This window comes from Gigantopelta aegis, chromosome 4 (genome assembly GCF_016097555.1).
Source record: "Gigantopelta aegis isolate Gae_Host chromosome 4, Gae_host_genome, whole genome shotgun sequence".
NCBI classification, from domain to species: Eukaryota; Metazoa; Mollusca; class Gastropoda; order Neomphalida; family Peltospiridae; genus Gigantopelta; species Gigantopelta aegis.
Genome location: NC_054702.1, coordinates 35,373,124 through 35,396,739, shown reverse-complemented (window position 1 = coordinate 35,396,739; position 23,616 = coordinate 35,373,124). Strand labels below are relative to the sequence as shown.

General features: G+C 37.0%; 3 protein-coding genes across 4 annotated transcripts in view; 1 reads left to right on the top strand and 2 right to left on the bottom strand.

Moving 5' to 3' along the window:
* Positions 1–1,484: 1,484 nt before the first annotated feature.
* LOC121372035 (UDP-glucuronosyltransferase 2B20-like) lies at positions 1,485–7,388 on the bottom strand. Of its 2 annotated transcripts, none has more exons than XM_041498277.1 (2): positions 7,282–7,388; positions 1,485–3,363 (listed from the first exon to the last, which is right to left on the bottom strand). In XM_041498277.1, exon 2 carries the CDS (start codon positions 3,347–3,349, stop codon positions 1,814–1,816), a length of 1,536 nt encoding a protein of 511 aa, XP_041354211.1. In that variant the 5' UTR covers positions 3,350–3,363; positions 7,282–7,388; the 3' UTR covers positions 1,485–1,813. The 2 variants fall into 2 exon arrangements, with proteins under 2 accessions (XP_041354211.1, XP_041354212.1); XM_041498278.1 differs by lacking the exon at positions 7,282–7,388 and adding an exon at positions 4,040–4,146.
* A 4,425-nt stretch (positions 7,389–11,813) lies between these two features.
* Positions 11,814–13,930, top strand: LOC121372197. Its single transcript, XM_041498482.1, has 2 exons — positions 11,814–12,115; positions 13,637–13,930. The coding sequence occupies exons 1-2, from the start codon at positions 11,885–11,887 to the stop codon at positions 13,898–13,900; spliced, it is 495 nt and encodes a 164-aa protein (XP_041354416.1). The 5' UTR covers positions 11,814–11,884; the 3' UTR covers positions 13,901–13,930.
* A 2,380-nt stretch (positions 13,931–16,310) lies between these two features.
* The window catches only part of LOC121370468 (protein O-mannosyl-transferase TMTC1-like), a 57,708-nt gene continuing 50,402 nt past the window's right edge, over positions 16,311–23,616 (bottom strand). Inside the window, exons 14-18 of the mRNA XM_041495719.1 lie at positions 22,911–23,055; positions 21,697–21,834; positions 20,903–21,034; positions 19,907–19,984; positions 16,311–19,030 (exon numbers count right to left, since the gene is read on the bottom strand). Of these exons, the coding sequence (XP_041351653.1) occupies positions 18,902–19,030; positions 19,907–19,984; positions 20,903–21,034; positions 21,697–21,834; positions 22,911–23,055 (622 nt within the window). The 3' untranslated portion in view covers positions 16,311–18,901. The remainder of the gene's footprint in view (positions 19,031–19,906; positions 19,985–20,902; positions 21,035–21,696; positions 21,835–22,910; positions 23,056–23,616) is intronic.

Sequence of the window (23,616 nt, the reverse complement as noted above, 5' to 3'; positions counted from 1 at the left end):
AAAGAGTAGCCCATGAAGTCTTGACAGCGGGTTTCCTCTCTCAATATCTGTGTGGTCTTTAACCATATGTCTGACACCATATAACCATAAATAAAATGTGTTGAGTGCATCGTTAAATAAAACATTTCTCTTTTTTTTTTCGTAAACAACCCAAATAAAAGTAGGCAAACACACACTAATATATAAATATTATGTCCATTTATGGACACCACAAGAAAGCACAGGAGGGGAAATGTCCTCCTGCCAAACCCTTTACACTTCACACAAGTATTTAGCTGAAAAGAACACAGTGTTTTGCTGACAAGGATATCTCAAAACTGATGATGCAGATAATTGCATCATATATCCCATAACTGTATTCAACAGGCAACCTAAACTATATAAATATCATGTATAGATATGTCCCTTCATTCTCTGAAATAAACATTTGAAAGTAATTTTGTTGGTACCAATATGATACATTTACAAATAATGGTAGTATGTGTACACTTCTAAACAATAATTATATAAGTGACGTGCTAAATGATGATTGTGTAATGCCAAAAGCTTAATATGAATACAAATATTTAAAACGATACCCGCCTGTACTGTGCTGAGCAAATGACAGTGTCAGATAGTGTGCATAGGACGGGCGTACCTGTAAATGCATTAAGTAAGTAGGAAAATGCGCTAGCTTTATTTTAGATTAGTTTTGTGCGCACATCACTATCTGTAAGTTTGTCCAAGATGCCAGACAGCATTGCGCCGGTATTGGTTTGGCACCATTCAATATTATACCTGATTAAATAAGAAACAGTAACACTTGAAAAACAAATTAAACACTATGAACAAGCGCACAAAACGTTACAGTTTTTTCCCTTCTGGGGTTTTTGTTTTTGTTTGGGGTTTTTTTTTTTGGGGGGGGGGGGGGGGGGTTTGTCCCCTATTTGTTTTTTTTGTTTTTTTTTTTTTTTGTTAATTGTGTATGGGCGGGACGTAGCCCAGTGGTAAAGCGCTCGCTTGATGCGCAATTGGTCTAGGATCGATCCCCGTTGGTGGGCCCATTGGGCGATTTCTTGTTTCAGACGGTGCACCATGACTGGTATATCAAAGGCAGTGGTATGTGTTATAGGCTACTGTCTGTGGGATGGTGCATATAACAGATCCCTTACTACTAATGGTTTTATTCTCGTCCCAACCAGTAGCCAACGATTTTTATATCGCTGTTAACGCTACAGGGAAAACACTTCGCTTCGAAAAATCAAACAAAATTGCTGTCTCTCCAGATGCTTCCAAAGATCCTTATTTAGATTCGTGTCAGCAGAACCAGCTGTCCAGGGCATTATTGTGCTCTTGATCAAACCATTGATCGACGGGTGTCTGCTATAGCGGTACCCAGTCTTTAGAAGCAACAGACAGACAGTCCATGATCTAAGAAATCGTCCTAACTAAACACATTCCGTGTCTAACCATTTATGGTCAATCAACACACAAAAAGCCACCTATAAAAAAAAACCGATATATATGCTAAGTCATCTCAAGTAATCAATTAACAAGTATCACCTTCACAACTGGTACAATTTTAGAATTATTTTCAAAAAGAATGCACCTTCAAAAAAACTGACCATCGTTTGCTAATGTGGATGACGTAATCAAACACAGCTACTAAAAGTTCTTTGTGCTCCAAATACAGTAAATTAAGTTATAATATTCTTCAGTTACCCTGAATTGTTCGAATTAAAAGTAGGGAAAAGTTCGCAGTTGCTTATTTTTTTTTAGTGTATTAGTATGTACGTCTATAGGGTCTATTATATGTGCGAAGACTGGTATGAAACTAGTCTGACTTTGTTTTGGCAATCGCACTGCGTTTTCTACAGCATATGCACCTAGCGAGCTTTACTAAGACATACAGAATACCAATGATGACACTGAATATAATCAACCACAAGTCGGCATACACATAAGACATTAACGGTAGGTTACGAGATGGAGCTCGCAAATGTTCTCCACCATATTTCAGCACGTGCTCAATGGCAGATGCAGCACGTGCAGTGGGCGTTTCCGGTCTGTCTCTTAGCAGCAGCGAAGTTCTTCTCATATTATCACCGTAAATCGTATTTGTGAGTACAGTGTTGACAGTCTTTACAATGTCACTTGCTGAAGCCGTCTTAAGATCCAGTGATAAGCCAATCTGTTTATTTACAACTTTACTGGCTGTGGAATAGGCATCGCCATTTAGTGGAGTGCATATGATGGGCACGCCATGGTAGACCCCTTCAAAGAAACTATTTTTACCGCAGTGTGAAATGAACAGTTTGACCTTCGGGTGTCCCAGGACGTCATTTTGCGGAATCCATTTCACCGATTTTATATTGCCTTCAACAAAGTCTCTGTCGGTTTTGAATAACACTCGCTGTTTCAGTTGCGAAAATGCCGTCATTAACTTGTTCATCATTTCTTTTGGGGCTTCACGAAGAATGCTTCCAAACGAAACCACAACGACCCCATCGGTGGCTTCAGAGATGAACGTTTCCAAATCTTTAGGAAGTTTCCCTGCTGGACTTGCTGTTAGACCCCCAACTTGCACAAAATTTGGCATAAGAGCTTTAGGATAGTCTACAACATGGTCTGAATTCTCAAGATACAGAACAGCATTCCGTACCAAATCTTCTGCATCAAGTCCAGCAAGAGATGGATCGTATGTCGCAGGATCAGTAGTTGGAAGAACATATGGCCTAAACACATACATCACCAAATGCATTGCTACGTTTTTCAACCGTTCCAAAAAGGACATCGAGTCCGAAAATGTAGACATTATATGTGGAGATGCAAGTGCTTGAAAGGGTAATCCGCCATCTCTCCCGTCTACGGTGGAAGCAACACCAACGTAGGGCACGTTCAAATAACGAGGCAGGAAACACAAACACTTGGTAAAGAAAATTGTTTCAACAACAACCAGATCAAACTGTTCCGCTTTCAACATGTCCAGCCCATCTTTGTCTGCAAATACAGCGTCACAAATGGTGTTCAACATCGTGGGAAACGTTGACATTAATTTCCAGATACTCCCCGATTGGTTGCTAAATACACCATCTGACAATTCTTTTGTAACACCGTCAATCACCTCTTTATCACGTTTTGAAAAACGAAATTCTAAGAATCTTATTTTCGAATTGGACATAAACGAGCGATCGAATTTACTTGATAGGTAGAATGTAACTTTATGGCCTCTGTTTATTAACTCTTCTCCAAAGCCTCTCATTTCATTGCAGATGCTGGGAGCCATCAAACCAGGAAACAAGAGGATGTTGGCTGCCTTGACATTAGATACCACACATGCAGTTAACAACAGCAGTATTGGAGTATTCATGGTTTTATCAGGTTCTGAAATAAAGAAATAAAGATAACCATCAAAGTTCAAAGGAAAAGTTTGACTTTAGAAAATAGATTACTACATATAGTACTGTATATATATATATATATATATATATATATATATATATATATGTGTGTGTGTGTGTGTGTGTGTGTGTGTGTGTGTGTGTGTGTGTATAGATATATAGAGAGATATATATAGAGATATATATATAGAGATAGATAGATAGATAGATAGATAGATATATATATACTGCGTAACTATCTAAAACAAAAACAACTTTGAAGCACGTTTAGAATTGCTCACAATTACGGCGACTAAGGTAACTGTTCAAATGCCTAACATTGGAATCCATACACATAATTGCAAAGTATCCATGACACATGAGAGCAATTATTGTAATTATCTTTTACAAATAAATTACTTTCGAACTTATTTTCATTTATCGGAGCAAAATGCACACTGAAATGTGTTTTTATCTCATATTAAGCAAATATAACGCGTTTCAAATAAGAATGGCAAATAGTATGATATCTAATTAGGGTTTTAAAACAATAATTTATAAATGAATATAGTTTTATATACTCATTATTTATTATTCTGTTCGCAAAAAAAACACTCGTGGAACGAGCTTTGAGGAATTGCTCATGTGCTTCACATTAATGTTACTGTTACTTTATTTACGTGGCAATATCCAAAAGCGGTTCAGGCAAGCTTCACGTTAGACCGATTGACTACATCTGGAACCAGTCCACCATGTTTCATAGTACACCGGATATTGCGAGCTCTGAAGCGAGGGGAAAACAAAACACTAACGCATCGAGGTTAAAAGTAGTGTCGGAAATAGAATAAAACTGATTTTCGTCGATTATGTCTTTCATATTAAACTGACAGGTAAATATTTTGTAAATATCTATGTAATGATACTCTACCTAATATAGCATTTACTTGTTTGGGCTCTCATTGATGTACAAGATGGTGTTTACTCTTGAAAGTAAAAGAAAGATGTCAGTAAACAGGTGATTTTTGCATTTTATTCGAACAGACTATAACACATTTTTATCGACATGTGTCAATTTCATTGCTGTTGTAATATGTGTGGAACCGTCTCTGATGACGGTTTATCCCTATCCCTTTCCAAAAAAAATATTTGTAGACATTTCTAAGTAACTTTTGAGCAAAATTGTCAAGAACCATTTTGAGTGTGTGATCTATTATACTGGTATTAAAGGTGCTATGTATTAAAGGAGCTATCTCCAAGTTGCATAATGACAGCTATTGCAAATAAATTTTTTAAATTACATTTTGCTTTAAAATTTAAAGACTATACTTTTATAATTTAATTTATAAAGACTAATAATTAATAATTTATGCTGCAATTCAAAATACTCAGTTAACTTGCAGTTTTAAATTAAAAGTTTGTTTAAGGGTAAACGAAACTGACGCATGTCAAAAACATTTATAGTCTGTTCCAATAAAATGCACAAATCACCTGTTTATTGACATCTTTCTTTTAAATTCAAGAGTAAAACACCACCTTGTACATCAATGAGAGCCCAAACAAGTAAATGCTATATTAGGTAGAGTATCATTACATAGATATTTACAAAATATTTACCCGTCAGTTTAATATGAAAGAAATAATGGACGAAAATCAGTTTTATTCTATTTACGACACTACTTTTTAGTTATTTACCGTTTTCTTTGTTCTGGTTCTGATTCATGTTGAACAATGTCACGCGGTTATTATTTAGATAAAACGCGATTAAAATCTATTCGTCAGAAGGCCATTTGAATTCATCTGTAATACACAAATCATAACGATTGCTTATCGTCAGTTTCACAATACCCCAGGTGACAGAAATATACATTTGGGCTGTAGACAAAATTAATATTTATTAAACTACAAAACTTTGAGTAATATATTCATTCATTTCAGCTTATTTTCGTGCTTATATCCAATTGAGGTTCAAGCACGCTGCCCTGGGCACGCACCTCAGCTATCTGGGCTGTCTGTCCAGGACAGAGGGTTAGTTGTTAGTGAGAGAGAAGAGGGTGTAGTGGTCCTACCCAATGAGACGTTAAAACTCGCTCTGAGTGGGAGCCGGTATCGGGCTGCGAACCCAATACCTACCATCCTTATGTCAGATGGCTTAACCACGACACCACCAATGCCGGTTGTATAGAATACATTTCACGATATATTTAATGTAATTTAAGGGTCATTTATATGCAATGTGTGTCATACATGTCACCATAAACGTACGAGACGGGTGGGGGTGGGGGCAAGTGCCTAGTGCTGAAGAAATCCTCAAATTCGGGCGAAAACGATAGATATTCGGGCAAGCTGAGACCTTTTCACCATGTATTTTCATCATTCTACCCGTAAAATTAGTTGTAATCCATATGAAAATGTGTAGTGATTCTTTTGCAACCATGTGTAACAATTTGACAATAATGCCAATATGAATAAAAGTTGTTATTACGATTCGGGCATTTTTTATTTAATTCGGGCCAAATTCAACCTGCCCCCTCCCCCTCCCCCCCCCCCCCCCCCTACAAAAATGGGAACCTATACGCCTATGCATGTCAAAATAATTTTTAGTAAATGGACATATTGCGAAAATGACGTCGAGCAAACGTGATAATTTGTGTATTATTTGAACATTTATCATTTCAAATACAGTAGTTTCCCATCGATATAATTTTATTGGCAGATAATCTAGCAAGTAACCGCATGATACTGGTCAACATAAACTGACACAGAATCAAAGAAAGCACCAAATAAAGGCTCGTAAAGACTGGATGCAGCGCGTATGTTCTGTCCGACTGTTGCGTCTGATGCAATCATATACGATTATTTCATTGCGGCTGGCTACATTCTTTTTACAGACGCAAAGATCGCATGCATCCCATCCCGTCTAAACGCTCTCATTAAAACTAATGTATTTAAATTTTATTTCATTTTTGTCAGAACGCACGCACGCGCCGCATCCAGTCTATATGAGCCTTAACTAACCTCGATGCGAAGGTTCCAGCAAGTGAGCCTCTTTTCGATCAACTCAGTCAAATCAACTAATTAGGTCCATTTTCAATTTTGATGAACCATTCTAAATTATGCGTCAAAATTACCTTCAAGAAATCATTATTACGCAACATTTTCTATTTGGCTTTAATCCCACTGGCGTAGGAAAGGGAGGAGGCAAAGGGGGCATGTGCCTCACCTCCACCCCACCCCCCACCCCACTTTGAAGCTGCAGCGATTTTTTATATATATTTATATAGATCGATAGATACATCATGTGTGTGTGTGTGTGTGTGTGTGTATATATATATATATATATATATATATATATATATATATCATAGATAGATCGTGTGTGTGTGTGTGTGTGTGTGTGTGTGTGTGTGTTCCCCCACCCCCACCCTCCATCCACACACACACCATGCACACACACGTTTTGACACCTTCCTACGCTCGTGAATCCTATGTGACATTTGCAAATTCAATAGCACCAAAACCAACCCTCGCCCGCTACCGACTGATCAGGCTGCTTGTGCTACCTTGCACATGCCAGCGCGGACTACCCCATATCCCACCCACCCAAAACCTTCTTCTTCTTCTTTGTCCTGGACGGAAGGGCCGGCGAAAGTCGACACCTGCGCCCATGACAGACGTGTGCTACAACAGCTTGTTCTGAATGTGCACGTTCAAATCTATGACCTTACCTCACCTAACCTCGATGCGTTATTTTCTTCGAATTTGTTGTTTTTCTCGCTTCACAGAGCATGTTAGGAAATAACAGTTTAACATTCTGTTTTAGTTTCAGGATCACAGTTTAAATCAATGTTAAGTTGTGAAACATCATTACGAAAAATAGAAAGAGCATATATAAAAGCCTAAAAGTATTAAATGATCAGCATACCTGATGTATTCCACGCTGTAATGCCGCTGATATGGTGCAGACAGAAGGTAAATACAGTGTAGCCAACACGCGATGATCTAGATCAGCGCTCTGAACTACATGCTGACAGGCAAGAATTTAACAAAAGGCTGCCTACCTGTACCCGTTTAATACAGTGTTTGCCTCGGTTAGTCCATTACCTGGATAGGTGACAAACTGGATACAACGAATGTTATAGGAATTGCCCTTTATCAACACACATTTATAATATTAAAAACCATGACATATTATTAACTACCATGCGGAACCATTCCAGGTCCGGATCCAGAGGGTAGTCGAGGGGGTCTGGGAACACCCCCTCCCCCGTTCAGGATAATTGTTTCACTTATTTTAAAGAATGACTGAATGAATGAATGAATGAATGAATGAAAGAATGAATGAATGTTTAACAACACCCCATATGAACCCCCTTCACAAAATTTTGGACCCGCGCCTGCATTCTTTAATCGGCAATATTTTAGATCAATAACATTATTAGCGATATAAGGTAGTTATCATTTAGCCGTTTTCTTCAGGCGGTCTACGTGACAACACTGGTGTAGCCAAGATTTAACAATGGGGGAGAGGGCAACAGCACTGTTTACGAGTCATTTTATGGGGCGACAGGAAAATATAACGTGGTCGGGGAAAAGATGTGTGATTAGCGGGTGGGGGTGAATGCCCCCCATACACCGCCTGGATACGCCAATGAGTGACGATGCATTTGCATGTAGCCACAGGCCTACGTACGTTGATTTAAGTACGTTTATAAACACGGAGCCTAGGGCCAGTTGTTCAAACTTCAGATGGGTTAACCGGTGGAATGTTCAAACCGAATGACTGAATAATAACTGGAAACATATGTTGAAACTTGATTTAGAAACAGAGCCGGTTTAAGGATTCGCGGGGTCTGTAGCACAAATAACAACGTTTCCCCCTTCCCATGATATATATTTTGCAAGCCCCTCGGGGAGAAGGCGAAAATGACCTGGGTAAAATAAACGTACACATCACCGCGGGGGCCGCTGAAGCGCGGGTCCCGTAGCACGTACTACTAGGATAAACCGGCTCTGTTTAGAACAACCAAGGATACCATAATCCATACACAATCAAACCACAAGTTTATATTTATATTTGTAAACCAGGAATAAGTTAACTAGTGTTTTGTCCGAATATTCGAATACTCGCTTGCTAATTTACTGTTGGAAATATTCGATTAGTATTTTTAAGTATTCGAATATCTGGAGGTTTTAGGTTGGATGGGGAAAATGACTCTAAACGGTTTCTTATATTTGATGAGATTATCGTACCAAAATATATACTGCATAAATTGTCTACGTCAAATTTAACATTACCACTAGAAATGGTAGATGGTTTAACATAACATGTTGTGTAAACTTTGTAATACTGACACTGGAGATGAACACCGTTATTTATTCAATTGTAAAAATCAAAATATTGACAACAGCAGAAGTAAATATATATACATGTGTATAAATATTATAGAACAGGTCCCCGTTCCACGAAGCGACCTTAGCCCTAAGATCAACTTAAGTGCATAGGGTAGCTATGCGCTTACGGTAATCTTAGGGCTAAGATCGCTTCATGGAACGGGGCCCTGAAAGGCATATTGTTTTTGTGTAATGCACCATTATTGAAAAACCTTGCTTTATTTAGTTTTATATATTTGTTTTTAGTCTTGTGAATTTGTGAATTGATGTTTCTCCTTCGCACATTTTACCTATTTTTATTACATACTCGGTTGTCATTGTAAACTATAGATATGATTCTGCCTTGATGAGTGTTCTTGTCATGTATTTGCATTCTCCTCTTTGTTACGTTTTGTAATGTCTTGGTGTTATATATAAAAAATAAAAAAAATATTCGAATATTCGCTCGTCATTTCTATCGAATACTATTTTCGGGTCGAATACCGAACATTAAATTTAACAATACATGTAGTTTGAACAACTGGGCCCTGGTGTGTAATTACTTACTTTGCCCGTTTCAGATTTTGCCTGCCTCCCTCTATTAAAAATGAAATTTAATCTATCCTATTTTATGGTAATTTGTTGAGAAACAGTTTTAGTTCAAATTACAGGTTTTTGGGGGGTTTTTTAAATGTTGTAGTATGAATTTTAGCATTATTTATTACATATGTCAATTCGTCGGTTCCCTTTTGACGCAAACGGACTATAAATGTGGTGTTACAAGATACAACGCAAGTGTTCTGTCGTGGTGTGTGCTGTCCTGTCTTTGGGAAAGAAAGAAATGTTTTATTTAACGACGCACTCAAACCATTTTATTTACGGTTATATGGCGTCAGACATATGGTTAAGGACCACACAGATTTTGAGAGGAAACCCGCTGTCGCCACTACATGGGCTACTCTTCCGATTAGCAGCAAGGGATCTTTTATTTGCGCTTCCCAAAGGCAGGATAGCACAAACCATGGCCTTTGTTGAACCAGTTATGGATCACTGTCGGTGCAAGTGGTTTACACCTACCCATTGAGCCTTGCGGAGCACTCACTCAGGGTTTGGAGTCGGTATCTGGATTAAAAATCCCATGCCTCGACTGGGATCCGAACCCAGTACCTACCAGCCTGTAGACCGATGGCCTACCACGACGCCACCAAGACCGGTGTGTCTTTGGGAAGTGCATATAAACGGTACCTTGCTGCTAATGAAGACATGAGGTGAGTTTCCTCTGAAGACTAATGTGTCAGAATTATCAAATGTTTGACATCCAATGGTCGACAATTAATTAAAGTGACAGGCCCTAGTTTTTAAACACTACAGCATATTTCTCACTATTAGAGCCGTTTATGACCACTAAAATCAAACATTACTTATATTTTATTATTTAGATTATCCATTTCCGTACAACCGAAGATTTTCTGGTCATCTTCGTGTTTCTAATACCACAAAATGCATTTTTCATATTTTAAAAAAAGCACGTGAGTCTGATAAGTAGCGGTTATGGAGTCGCGTTTTAGTCTATTTTAAGGGTATTACAGCGTCACAGACTTGTTTCTCTCTGTTGTATCCAAATGTGTTACAGGTTTGTCAATTAACCAAACTTAGTGTCCATTTTTACGGGCTGAAACTAGAGTCTAGGTTAAAAATACGCCTTAGTGTTTAAAAACTATGGTCTATTCCTTTAAACAAGGTGTTAAGCAAAACAAACGGGATCTTCGTTATTATACATTAAAGGGACACACCCTAGTTACGGCTAGTTGTTAACCATTACGGCGTTGTTTTTCGCTATTAAACCCATTTTTTCACAAATAAAATTGCACTTTACAAACCTTTTATTATTTAGAATATACATTTCCATTCACCTGAAGTGTTTTTTGGTAATCCTGGTAATCCTGGTTTTTGTAATACCACAAAATGCATTTTTCGTATTTCTTAAAAACGCACGCACGTTTGAGAAAAAAAACGTTGAGCAGACAAGGTCTAATCTATTTTTAGACGGGATATTTCCATTTCAATGTCACAGACGTTGGTATACCACGTGACCGTTATCATTTTGGTTCGGTTTGTTTTCTCGTGCACGGTTCGCGTAATCAACATCCGATTTGTTGTTGTTCATTTGTGAGATTTTTCTTCACAATTCGTGAACATTTTCAGTAACAATAAAGTTCAGACAAGTAAGTGTCTCAATACAAAACGTTACAAACCCTTAAAACCAATAATTTTGCTAAGTTTTACGATATCTGGAGAGGGATACAACCAGGACAGAACAGTTGGAACATGTCCAGGAGAGATGAAAAGAACGCACCCCAAGTATGTGCGCACTCTGTGAAATTTGTCGTGACGTAGGCACTGTTGTGCTTCGAGCGACATCTACCGGTGACATCAGAATACTAACTTTCAAAATTATTTCAAGCAATTGGGACATGGGATTCCCATGGTATTTATCGATATAAAACCTGCTTTTTCACTCCATTTGATAAAAACGTGATCTAAGTGTGTTACAGGTTTGTAGATTAACCAAATTATAATTTATTTTCGCTGGATGGAACTAGGGTGTGCGGCTTTAAAGAGTAGAGTGTAAGTATCTGATTAGATACAGCGACCCGAAGGCAATGCATACGTTCCCGCTAGCTACGGCCAGTAAGAGTACGTTATATCGGCACTATGTGTTGGGTGTGTGTATGTGTGTGTGTGGGGGGGGGGGGGGGGTTCTGGATTGGAGTAGAGTGCCACTCCCAGGTCAATAAATCCTTGGAACCTAATCCTGAGACTGTTTCAACAATTTTAAACCTACACAAGACAAACGTCCAATAAAACATTATGTACAATATTGGAGATTACTGTTCGAGCGTGTGCTAAAATTTAAATAAGTTGATTGGAACAGGTATTTAGATGTGTAATAAACAATATTATGTCCCTCGTGAAAATTATTTCACTCGGGACATAAATTTTATAATAACTGGTAACTCGTTTATCCTCCTCTATTTATTATACATACACTGAAGTACGTCATTTGACCACAGTACAATGACATGACGTCACCTGGCAATACTGTTACTTCATCAGTATAATTAAGCCATTCACTTTATGCTAACTTGGTCATTATGAACCAAATTACTGCGTGCTCGTACGAAGGGTCTCCCTCGTCTGATGTCAAGGATTCTGTCTTTGATGCATACCAGTACCTAGTTAACGAAAAACACCCACCTGACTACTTAACATTTCCACAGTTTTTGCCGCATTGGCTTCTGGAGCAATGGTTCGACTCCCCTGTGGAAGTAGATGAAATTCTTGTAACGATGAGCAATGCTATTGATCTGGCAGAAATATCAAGAGTAAGTCATTATTAGAACACACACAAAAAACCTTACCTTTTCAAAATTTATTTTGACGGATCTGCGGATCTTATGGCAAGTTGAATAATATGAGCCAGAAATCAAGTGACGTGTCCACATTGAATGGAATAGAAGTATGTCTAGGAGTCTCTCGATAGACAGCAAAGTTAGATGCATGTTATGTGATAGGACAGAATACGATAGAAACCAGTCAAACTGTTCACGAACGTTCGTCCTCCTGAACACGTACTGGTTACTATTTTTATCTGTGCTTGGCAGGATCTCTGAATGGCGAAGTTTGTTTTATTTAACGACACCACTAGAGCACATTGATTAATTAATCATCGGCTATTGGAAGTCAAACATTTGGTAATTCAGACTTGTAGTCAACAGAGGAAACCCGCTACATTTTTCTTAAGGCAGCAAGGGATCGTTTATATGCACTTTCCCACAGACAGGAAAACACATGTCACGGCCTCTGATATACCAGTTGTGATGCACTGGCTAGAACGAGAGATAGCCCAATGAGCCCACCGACGGGGATTAATCCCAGCTGAATGGCGAATTCAGAGAAAGTGTCCGGACTCCGGGACGAATGTGTATTAACCTATGTATAGATAATAGAATTTAAAAAGTGTTATCGTTTCGGACACTTCTTTTCAATAATTGCCATAGGACATGAAATTTCTTGAATTACCAGGTTTGTCGAAGGTTAAATTTTAGAGTAGACTTTTCTAAGTAAGAATTTTTGTAATACTCTACATGGAGTGTAGAAACTATGTGGAGGGGTTCAGTGGCGGATCCAGAAAATCCATCCAGAAAATCCCAGTGACATCAGGAGGAATGCCAAGGGAACTTTGGAGGAGGTTTGGCTGAGGATCGTAAAAAAATGGAAATTAATACTAGTATATAATAAAATTATAACTGTTAGGGGGCCGGGTCTCTGCCCCCCATCCCCCCCCCCCAATCCACCTTTGGGGTTACCCCTTATACTACATCCACATTCCGATGCCCCATAGCAAACGCGGATCCAGGGGGTGTTTCAGGGGGTCACATCCAAATTTATTTTCTCTCATTTTAAAGTGCTTATTTGTAAGCGCAAAACGCTTTTGATGTTGTTTTTGTCGATTTCTATTTGTTCTCATGTATAAGTAGTTTTGGACTCCCCACAAAACGCCCGCCTGCTACCGACCTTGGTCGGGCTGCTGGTGCTCCCTTGCACCTGCCAGTGCAGGCGGTCCCTCCTCTCTCTCTCTCCCCCCCCCCCCCCCCACCTTTCCTGTCCTGGGTGGAGGAGCCGGCCGAGGCCGGCTTTTGCGCCCAGGACAGGCGTGCGCTACAACAGCTTGTTCTGAATGTGCACGTAAAGCCCTATGACCTGACCTGACCTGATCACAAAAAGTCCTGAATCCGTGCCTGCATAGTATTGCTAGTGTGTAATAAAATCTGGGTGGTTTCGGGAGGGGTTTTTAAATTATATATATATATTATTTTATTTTATTTATTTTATTTCATTTTCAGGGTATCAAAAGAAGGATTGCAGCGCTTCCAGATAAACGTCCAGTGCCAAATACATTCAATCCAATTATACTAGGAATGGAACTTAAACTTCGATTGGCAGCCGTTTCGCCTGTTATCGCTGAAAGGGCGGGGCCTAATCAGAGAGTTGTGGTGGGAAGGAAAAGGAAAGCGCGTAGTTATATTCCTCTCTATGATATTAATAACGAAGATGATTTCGCTGCAAAGTGTTACGTGGTAATTAATCATTATAACCCACCATCTTAACACAGCATTAATAAATTAACGGTAATATCATTCCTATTTTGTTTTAACTGCTTGGATTGGTCCAAATAATAGCATTTGACTTCTTTTTTTAAACTGAGGTACGAATCTCAATTTAGCACTATGCCTAGAAAACAAAAGAGATCGTTTCAACTGTTTTTCTTTTATTTCAAATTAATGGGGTAAAAACTATTTACGTTATTTGATCATGTTGAATTAGTAAATTGGTTAGTATTAATGTATGAAAGAATGTGATAATGCCGTCATTTATCTACCTTATTCCGTATTAATTTCCTGGAAAAAAAAGTATTATATTTACAAAAGTAATGATCAATATTGATTGCAAAATATTTCACTCTACCCGAGTATATGTTTCTGCTGAACCATTTTCAATTCTAGATACTAAAAGATACATTCTGGGTCAATTCAAATTGCCCTTTTTGTATTAAAGAATTGTTTGTGTTGTTCAATGATACCACTAGAGCACAATGATTTATTAATCATCGGCTATTGGATATCAAATATATGGTCATTTCAACACAGTCATAGAGAGGAAACACGCTACATTTTTCCATTAGTAGCAAGGGATCTTTAATATGCACCATCCCAGAGACAGGCTAGCACATACCACGGCCTTTGATATACTAGTCGGTGTGTACTGGTTGGAACGAGAAATAGCCCAATGGGCCCACAGAAAAAGATCGATCCTACACCGACCGTGCATCAAGCGAGCGCTTTGCCACTGGGCTACGTCCCGCGTCCTTCGTTACATTAAAGGGCATTGTCATAGTCACAAATGCCACATTTCGCTTTTTTTAAACATATCTTTGCATAACTAACTCCTGAATATCGATACTGTAATCTGCTGTCACTGGGTGTAAACGGTGGTTTCCCCAGAAATTCTGTTTAAGACAAATTCTTCATCATCCACTTATTATGGCTTGGAAACATGTACACACTTAACATGTCAGTCCTCGTCTAAAGATTTGCTAATTATAAAACAAACTCCTTTAGCAACTGAATTTTAATGATTACAATTTTGAGGAATATGCTCTTCAAGATATAATCTTTACATTTTAAAACAAAAATTAACAAATAATTTTGGTCATTATGCAACTATGATACAGCTCTTTTTAAAAATAATTTCGGGGAACAATGGACTTTTAAGCCAGCTTAAGCAGATGTAGTGACATCTGTGATTTATACTTTTATAAATACTAACCAACAAACATTCTGAGAGTACTACCGGACACAGCACATTTTCGTATCTCCCAAATTCAGGGGTCATAAGTCTGTCAAAAATGGGTAAACCGCCATAAAAGTTAAACTTGGTCTGTAACAATATATGATAAAGCTATATACAAAATTTTATCTTAGTATCTTCGAGCAAAACAAAAAGTCGGGATTTTTTTTTTCCATATTGCTCAAGTTTAAGGGCCATAACTCTGTGAAAAATGCGTAAATTGCTATCAAGGTCAAACTTGATATGTAACAGAACATGATAAAGCTATAAAAAAAATTGAGACATTGCACAAACAAAAGTCCGGAAAACAATTTTTCGCATAATCAACACTATCAAAAATGGGTTAATCGCCATGAAAGTCTATGAAAGTCGAACTTGATCTGTAACAGTGCATGATAAAGGTATATAATTTTTTTTATCTCAGTGTCTTCGGGCATTGCACACACACACAAAATACGGAAAACGAATTTGCATATCGCCTAAGTATAAGGGTCATAATTCTGTGAAAAAAATGCGTGAATTGCTATGACAGACAAACTTTATATGTAAAAGAACATAATAAAGCTATACACAAAATTTCAGCTCGATATCTTGAGGCAAAAAGGCAAAAAAGGTCCTGAAAACAAAGTTCAAGAGCTATAACACTATAAAAAAAAAAAACAGGTTAATCGTCATGACAGTCGAACTGTAACAGTACATACACATACACAAAATTCTAGCTCAATATCTCAAGGCATTGTGGGAAAGTTGGGGGGGGGGGGGACATCCGGAAAACTATATGTGGGACAGACGGATGGACATACAGACAGACAGACAGAAGGACGGGGATGAAACCTATAGTCCCTTCCGATTGAACGGGTAGTGGACATATACAATATCGTGCTTCTGTTTTAAAATGGTACAGCTAAATCCTGTATTCAGCCAGTTGATATGTTTGTAAATCAATTAAATAATTAGGGACCCTCTCTCTCTCTCTCTCTCTCTCTCTCTCTCTCTCTCTCTCTCTCTCTCTCTCTCTCTCCTTCTCTCTCTCTCTTCCCCTTCCCCTTCCCCTTCCCATATACATTAATTACTTTTGTTTTGATTACCGTTTGACATAAGAACATTACACTTCAGTATATGAATAAATAAACTAATTAAATATTGGACATATACAGAGCACACAATCGATTTTTATAAAAATAGCATTCTTTATTTAAAGTATTATTTATGATATCACACGCATATTTTGAGAACACGACTTTACTTGTAACATAACAATACATTTATATATACAAACACATACATTACTTTTGAGTATATGAAAAATACAATATAATAAACATAAAAACATTGTGCAAAATACTAACAATAATACTTAATGTTTATAAATAATATATAATAATATATTCCACAGTGACTGTCATTATCATTTAGTCTATTATACTTATCATTGAAATTTTTTACATTGTTAGTTTTCTTCTCTACCAAGAAAACATTGTGAACTGACTGCATCCTGTATATAGTTAACCTGTAAAACAACCATCGTTCTATAAAGGACACTGCTGACACATTCTTCCTACTTGTATTATAAAAACACATTATATTGATCCACTGGGTGCCAAACATAAAAAGCCCTTATAAGGGCTCCACAGAAAATGGCACTTAAACATAAGAAAGTCCTTTTAAGGGCTAACCCAAGAACAAGAAGGTTCTAGCCATCCGGCTCCACCTACCTTGGACATAAGCCCTATCATTCATCAGCTCGACTGTGGGAAAGTGCATATAAAAGATCCCTTGCTGCATTAGAAAAAATTTAGCAGGTTTCCTCTGATGACTACAAGTCAGAATTACCAAATGTTTGACATCCAAAAGCCAATGATTAATTAATTAATTGATGTGCTCCGGTGGTATCATTAAAGAAAACAAACAAACTCATCAGCTCGACTATATCCTTCAGGCTGAACCACTCCAAAGTAAAGGTACCAATACTTTCACATCTCTACCTGGAAAGAGTTGAGGGCACTACATCTGAATGACAGAACCATAATACACGATTAGGGCCAAATCTCGACACAATGTAGGGTCGAATAGGCATTTGGCAAAATAGTGGATGACAGCCACTCCTGAGGAAATCCTTTACTGGAGATTTCACCCCTCCAGCACAGTCACAAAGAGAACTGCCATTCCCAAACAAGTTTACTAAATGAAAACTAGCACCGGACAGAATATTCATTAGAATAAGTAGAGTTGTGATGACATGCACTCATGAATCACTGTCATAACAGTGATGATTTCAGATGTTCACAAGATGAGCACATCTTGCCCCACCGGTGGCACCCGTCACACATAATTACTGATTTTGTTTTGTGTCTATATTTTTGTGTGGTATAACACCACATGTAAGTACCAGTAACAGTTAATATTTATTACTGGGTAGTAAAAACTATTTATTATTAAGAGTAACCTTTTTTAGAGTGGCTGGGTGTGGCTAGTACTCAAACTAGGCTCAACATAGCCTAAGCCTTAAGAATTGTGTCTGCCACTGATACTCGGAGCCAGTTTAAGGATCTGTGTGGCCTGTAGCACAAATAACAGTGGGGCTACCTTCCCAGGATATATACTTTGCAACCCCCTCAGGGGAGAGGGCAAAATTTACCTGGGAAAATAAATGTACACATCACTGCAGGGTCACCTGAAGCGCGGGGCCTGTAGCACGTGCTACATGTGCTACTAGGATAAACCGGCTCTGCATCTTATTCTGAACAATATCAATATTAAAGACAAATACTATACATTTATATCTTCGGCTGATCAATTGTCACAGATGAAGTTCTTTTATGGATGTTCTGTGATGAATGAAAAATTCACCAAAGAGTAAATTCTTGCACATTCCAGTGTGATAAAACATCACATGACATTCTTAATGTCAGGTGTAGGTTAACAATTAGTGAACAAAATAATACAAGTGAACGACAATAACTACTGCCATCATAATAAATCATGTTCCATCATTAATCCATAATCCATATTACTGTTTATCATAAAAAAATATATATAAACTCAAGTCAGGACCAGCCTGATAAATACTGTTGAACTGTTGTACATGGAACAGGCAGCCATTATAAAGCATTCAGTCAAAGTAAACACTGAACAGCATTGACAGACAAACCAGTTCTCAAATAAGGATAAATTGCTCAAATATATTGTTTGAATTTAGCAAAATTACTATTAACCTTGAAAAGCTTGTTTTGTGTTATTGACATTAATCATAAAATGTATTGCAAACCACTAATTATTTGTATTATGTTGTAACATCTGAGGTGGTTGTTATGAAATTTACATTTTAGAATATTTAGGGAAAACAATTCTTAAAACATTCAACATGCAACTATTAACAATGATTTAACAATGCACTGAATCCATTCTGTACAGATACTTAATAGACAATGTATTTTCGTACTGGGGTATTGTGAAACATTCATTCATTCATTCATTCCATTCTGCATGGAGGATCCAAGCATTTTTGATCAAGTTTTTATAAACTCATTCTTGACCATTCCACCAATGATTGTCTTTAGTGTATATCTGTAGTGTATCTTTTAAAGAGAACTCACAAGGGATGTATGCTCTCTGGAAATATCCAGATAAAATGGACATGTTTCATTTCAAACTCTTAAACTGAAAGGTGAGGCTCAGGCATCTGTGATGCACCTCTAGATCAGCCAATGATAATGACTTATTCACAATGTGAAAAAAACCCATCATGTTCTATATTTTTTTCATCCTCTCTTGCCATTTTTTTGTTTCTCAAGTCTTGTCAGTTTGACTAGATTATCTCTGACTAAGTCATCATTAGGATCCACTTTCAGAACTATTTCGTAATGTTTGCGTGCCTTTGAAAATTGTCCCTGAAAATCAAGTAAAATATTAATTAATTAATATACATACACTGTTAGACATAATTTTTATAAGAATACTACAGTAAAACCTCTCAAAACTGGACCCTTTATAAACTGGAATTCCCTAAAATCTGGACATTTTGTTCATGGTCCTTTTTAGAAAATCAGTAAAGAACTTAACCTCTCTAAACCGGATACCTCTAAAAATGGGACATTTTACTTGGTCCCAAGGGTGTCCGGTTTAGAGGGGTTTCACTGTATTAATATTTTATGCAAATTCAAATATTAGCAAACTAAGCCACCCATTTAATGTTTTATTATTGTTGGAATTAGCTTTGATTTAAACAAGCATTCTGAGAGTACTGCTAAAGCAATACATGTCCCCCACCGAGCTAAACAAATTTTCGTTCTCCTAAGTTCAAGGACTATAACTGTGAAAAATGGGTAAATTGTCATGAAAGTCAAACTTGATCTGTAATAGTATATGATAAATCTATACATACAATTTCAGCTCAATATCTGAAGGCATTGGGTAAAAGAAAGTCTGGAAAAACAAATTGTAGCTTCTAAGTCCAAGGGCCATAACTCTGTCAAAAATGGGTAAATTGTCATGAACGTCAAACTTGATCTGTAAAAGTATATGATAAAACTATACACAAACTTTCTGCTCAATATATGAAGGCATTGTGAAAACTATATGTGGGACAGATGGACAGACAAACAGAAAAACAGACAGACGGATGGAGATGAAACCTATGGTCCCCTCCGGTTGGACTGGTTCGAGTTTAATAATGTCATGGGATGCCAAAGAAAAAATATTTCTTTCTCTTCCTTTAGGAACTGGTTTTAAAGTTGGTTAACTTTCAAAATGACATAATTACAAACCTTCAAATGGTATATTGCTCCAAGGTTTAAATGAGCTTTTGATTTTGCTGGATTTAGTTGAAGAGCTTCAGTGTACAGCTGTAAAGAAAGAAAATAATTTCCATATTGAATTAAATAGGGTTTAACTAAATTCAACTTGATCATAAGTTATCTGTATAGACTGCACAGAAGTAAAATAGTGTAACCTGTAAGTTCCCATTGTAGATCATTGTCACAAGCCAGAATAATTGCAATAGTTATCATAATGAGTGCAACTCACAACCAACTGCCATTTACATTAAGCTGTATGACATTTGGAATTTTTCTTTGCTTTTGAATTTTTATTCAGTCTGTACTTCACTAAGGAAGTCTGTATACAACCAATGACAATTTCCTGCAATACGTAGAGATGTGTGGTATATATGAATGCTTATAAAAGACATCCAGTAGCCTATGATTAATAAATCAATGTACTCTAGTGGTGTCGTTAAACAAAACAAACTTGTTAAACAAAACAAACTTTATCTTTAGCTTATAAAAAGTAAATTAGTCCTTTCCACAGGGAATGCCTTTTTTCATACTATGGAATTTACTACAAGCTATTTATTTCTGAGCCGATTATTTTCTAAATTGCACACACAATTAGTAATTTTTTGTTATTTCCAAAACACTTTTACTTTTTTTCTTACGTCAAAACAAACTGAAATTATTTACAAAAAAACTACATTTTTCTTGAAGGATGGGATGGACTAAAGATAAAATAAATGAAAGGTTCAGGCACATAAACTGATAAACACCATTTTATACAAAAAACTACTAATACTATCATTACTCAGTTCAAGGCATTATGTTCTGATCTTCATACTTGTTTTTTGAAATTCTGTCCTTTATTTACTTTACGTATTTCAACTTAAGATCACCCATTGTAGACTTGATATGTTTTACATAGAAAGTATAACAAAAAGCCCTCTTTTGGAGAAAATTACTAAAATGAATTTATCTTCAAATGATGTTTACCATCAGAGCCTGGTCATACTGCTGTAGGTCCTTGTAGTGGTTGGCAAGGTCATACTTCATATCGGCCAGAAAACTCTTTCCTCTCTGCAGGAGTTTACATTGTTGGATTGCTTCTTCCAGATATGCAATTGCCTACAATATTAAAAAAAAAAAGCTACATTAAAATTAACTCAAACATTTTCAAGACATTCTTTACTTTTCTAAACTTAACTGGTTTTATTCAGTGAATAGCAACCCACATGGTGGAAGAAGAAAGGAAGGAAATGTTTAATTTAACGATGCACTCAACACATTTATTTACAGTTATATGGCGTCGGACATATGGTTAAGGACCACACAGATATTGAGAGAGAAAACCTGCTGTCACCACTTCATGAGCTTAGCAGTAAGGGATATTTTATATGCACCATCCCATAGACAGGATAGAACATACCATGGCCTTTCTTACACCAGTTGTGGAGCACTGGCTGGAACGAGAAATAGCCCAATGGACCCACCGACAGGATTCGATCCTAGATCTATCACGCATCAGGCGAGCACTGTACCACTAAGCTACATCCCGTCTACTGTGCCTACTGATATACTGGTACTGATATAGCAAAGGCATGGTATATGCTGTCCTGTCTATGGGAAGGTGGATACAATGTATAATAGAAGCCTTCCTTCTAATGGAAAAATAAATTTCCTCTAAGACTAAATGTTATAATTATCTAATGCTGGAAATCCAATAGCCAATGATTAATAAATTTATGTGCTTTTAGTGATGTCATTAAACAAAACAAACTTTAACCTACCACTTTTGGTTTTGATCTGATTCCATATATGACGGCCGCCACTCTGAGTGCATCCACGTTGCCGGGCGAGTCGGCCAGGATTCTGTGAACGAGACTCTCCGCCTTCCCCAGCTCCTGCATGCTGATCAGCACGTTCGCCTGTAGTGGGGTGGCAAGCATACTTTCAGATTAGTCTTATTTTTATATTACACAAAAACAAGTTAATCATATTTCATATACAGTGAAACCCCTCTAAACTAGACACCCTTGGGACGAAGTAAAAAGTCTGGTTTTAAGAGGTATTCGGTTTAGATGGGTTCTTTTCTGCACAGATATTTAAAAAAGGACCGTGAAAAATGTCCGGTTTTGAGGGAATTCTGGTTTACAGAGGGTCCGGTTTTGAGAGGTTTCACTGTAGTACAAACAATTGTAAATAATAATGTTTAAAATATTGTATACAGCATACAATTGTACAGTAATGATTCGAGGCCCCCAACCTTGACATTGCTCTTGTTTCTGGGCATAATAACATAAAATAAATAAATAAAAATACTATGACATTACTCATATCGGTTGGTAAAATATACATGTAAAAATATTTACAAAATTCATTCATTTATTTATTTATTAAGTAAAGTTTATTAACCCAAAAAACAAATATGGCAGTGTCAGGATTTACAATATTCAGAAGAAAACAAATGATTAAATTAGAAAATATTTTAATGAGGAAAGAAAAACAGCAAGTCAGCTATTGTTTATTGTTAATCTTTCACCAAATTCTCATTGTTCTATGTCACATTTCCTCTGCAACCAATAATCCATGGCTGGGACAGTATATCAAAAGCTGCATTAGGTCAAATATATTGCTAATTAACAGCTGTGGGTTTCTTTTCTAACATCCTAGACCAATTGTAACTATCATGTTTGACCACTTATTGTCACTGGTACAAACAATGTACTAAAATATTCCTTGCCTTTTCGCTATACTGGTTATTTAGATGAACTCAGCTTCTTAAGAGTTTTTGCATTAGGGTGAGATCATCAATACACAAGCTAAAGTTTAAATTAAACATATTTTCAATTGCATATATAGTGTTCTAAATAACATTTTTACGATTAAAATTTAATGGTTAGGCTGATTTTAGAAATGACTAATTAAAAACACACCAAAAAAAATCAATCTGTGACCCAGTCTTTCTATGTGATTTGATCGAGTGAATATACGACAAACTTACATAATGTAAAAGGGCATCAGTGTTGTTTGATGATCTGTCAATCATTTCTTCATACACTGCGAGTGACTCAGCCTTCTTGCCGGCATGAAAGTACATCATTCCAAGCTGGTCGACCACTTTAGGGTCTGGTCTGATAGAAAGTGCTCTGAAAAGATGAGAATGTCTACCATAAACCCTGTTAATAAAGAGAACAAAACATGGTTAACAGGTCCATAAGGCCACACAATGGCCTCACAAAAGCTGTGATTTATGAGCGGGTTATTGTATTTATGGCTGTAGCAGATCTAGGAATGCTGTGGGACAGCTGTAGATTGGATTACAATTGCCAAGGGATAACAACTGCCAACACAATGACATCAAAGATCGTGCTGTACCTAGTATGTGGGAAAGTCAGCTGATGTTAGCTAAATTATCAAGACCAAAATTTAAGAAGTACTTTACTAATAAATTCATGAATATATATACAAAATCATATTTGCAAAGAATTCTCTGGTGGACCGTAAAATTTATAATCTTAAGAAGATTACAAGGTTTTTAAGTTATCAATTGCTAAAAAAAGACTTTGTTTTGTTTAATGACACCACTACTGTGACTAGAGCACATTGTTATATTAATCATCGACTACTGGATATCAAACATTAGGTAATTTTGATATATAGTCTTAGAGAGGAAACCCACTACATTTTTCCATTAGTAGCAAGAGATA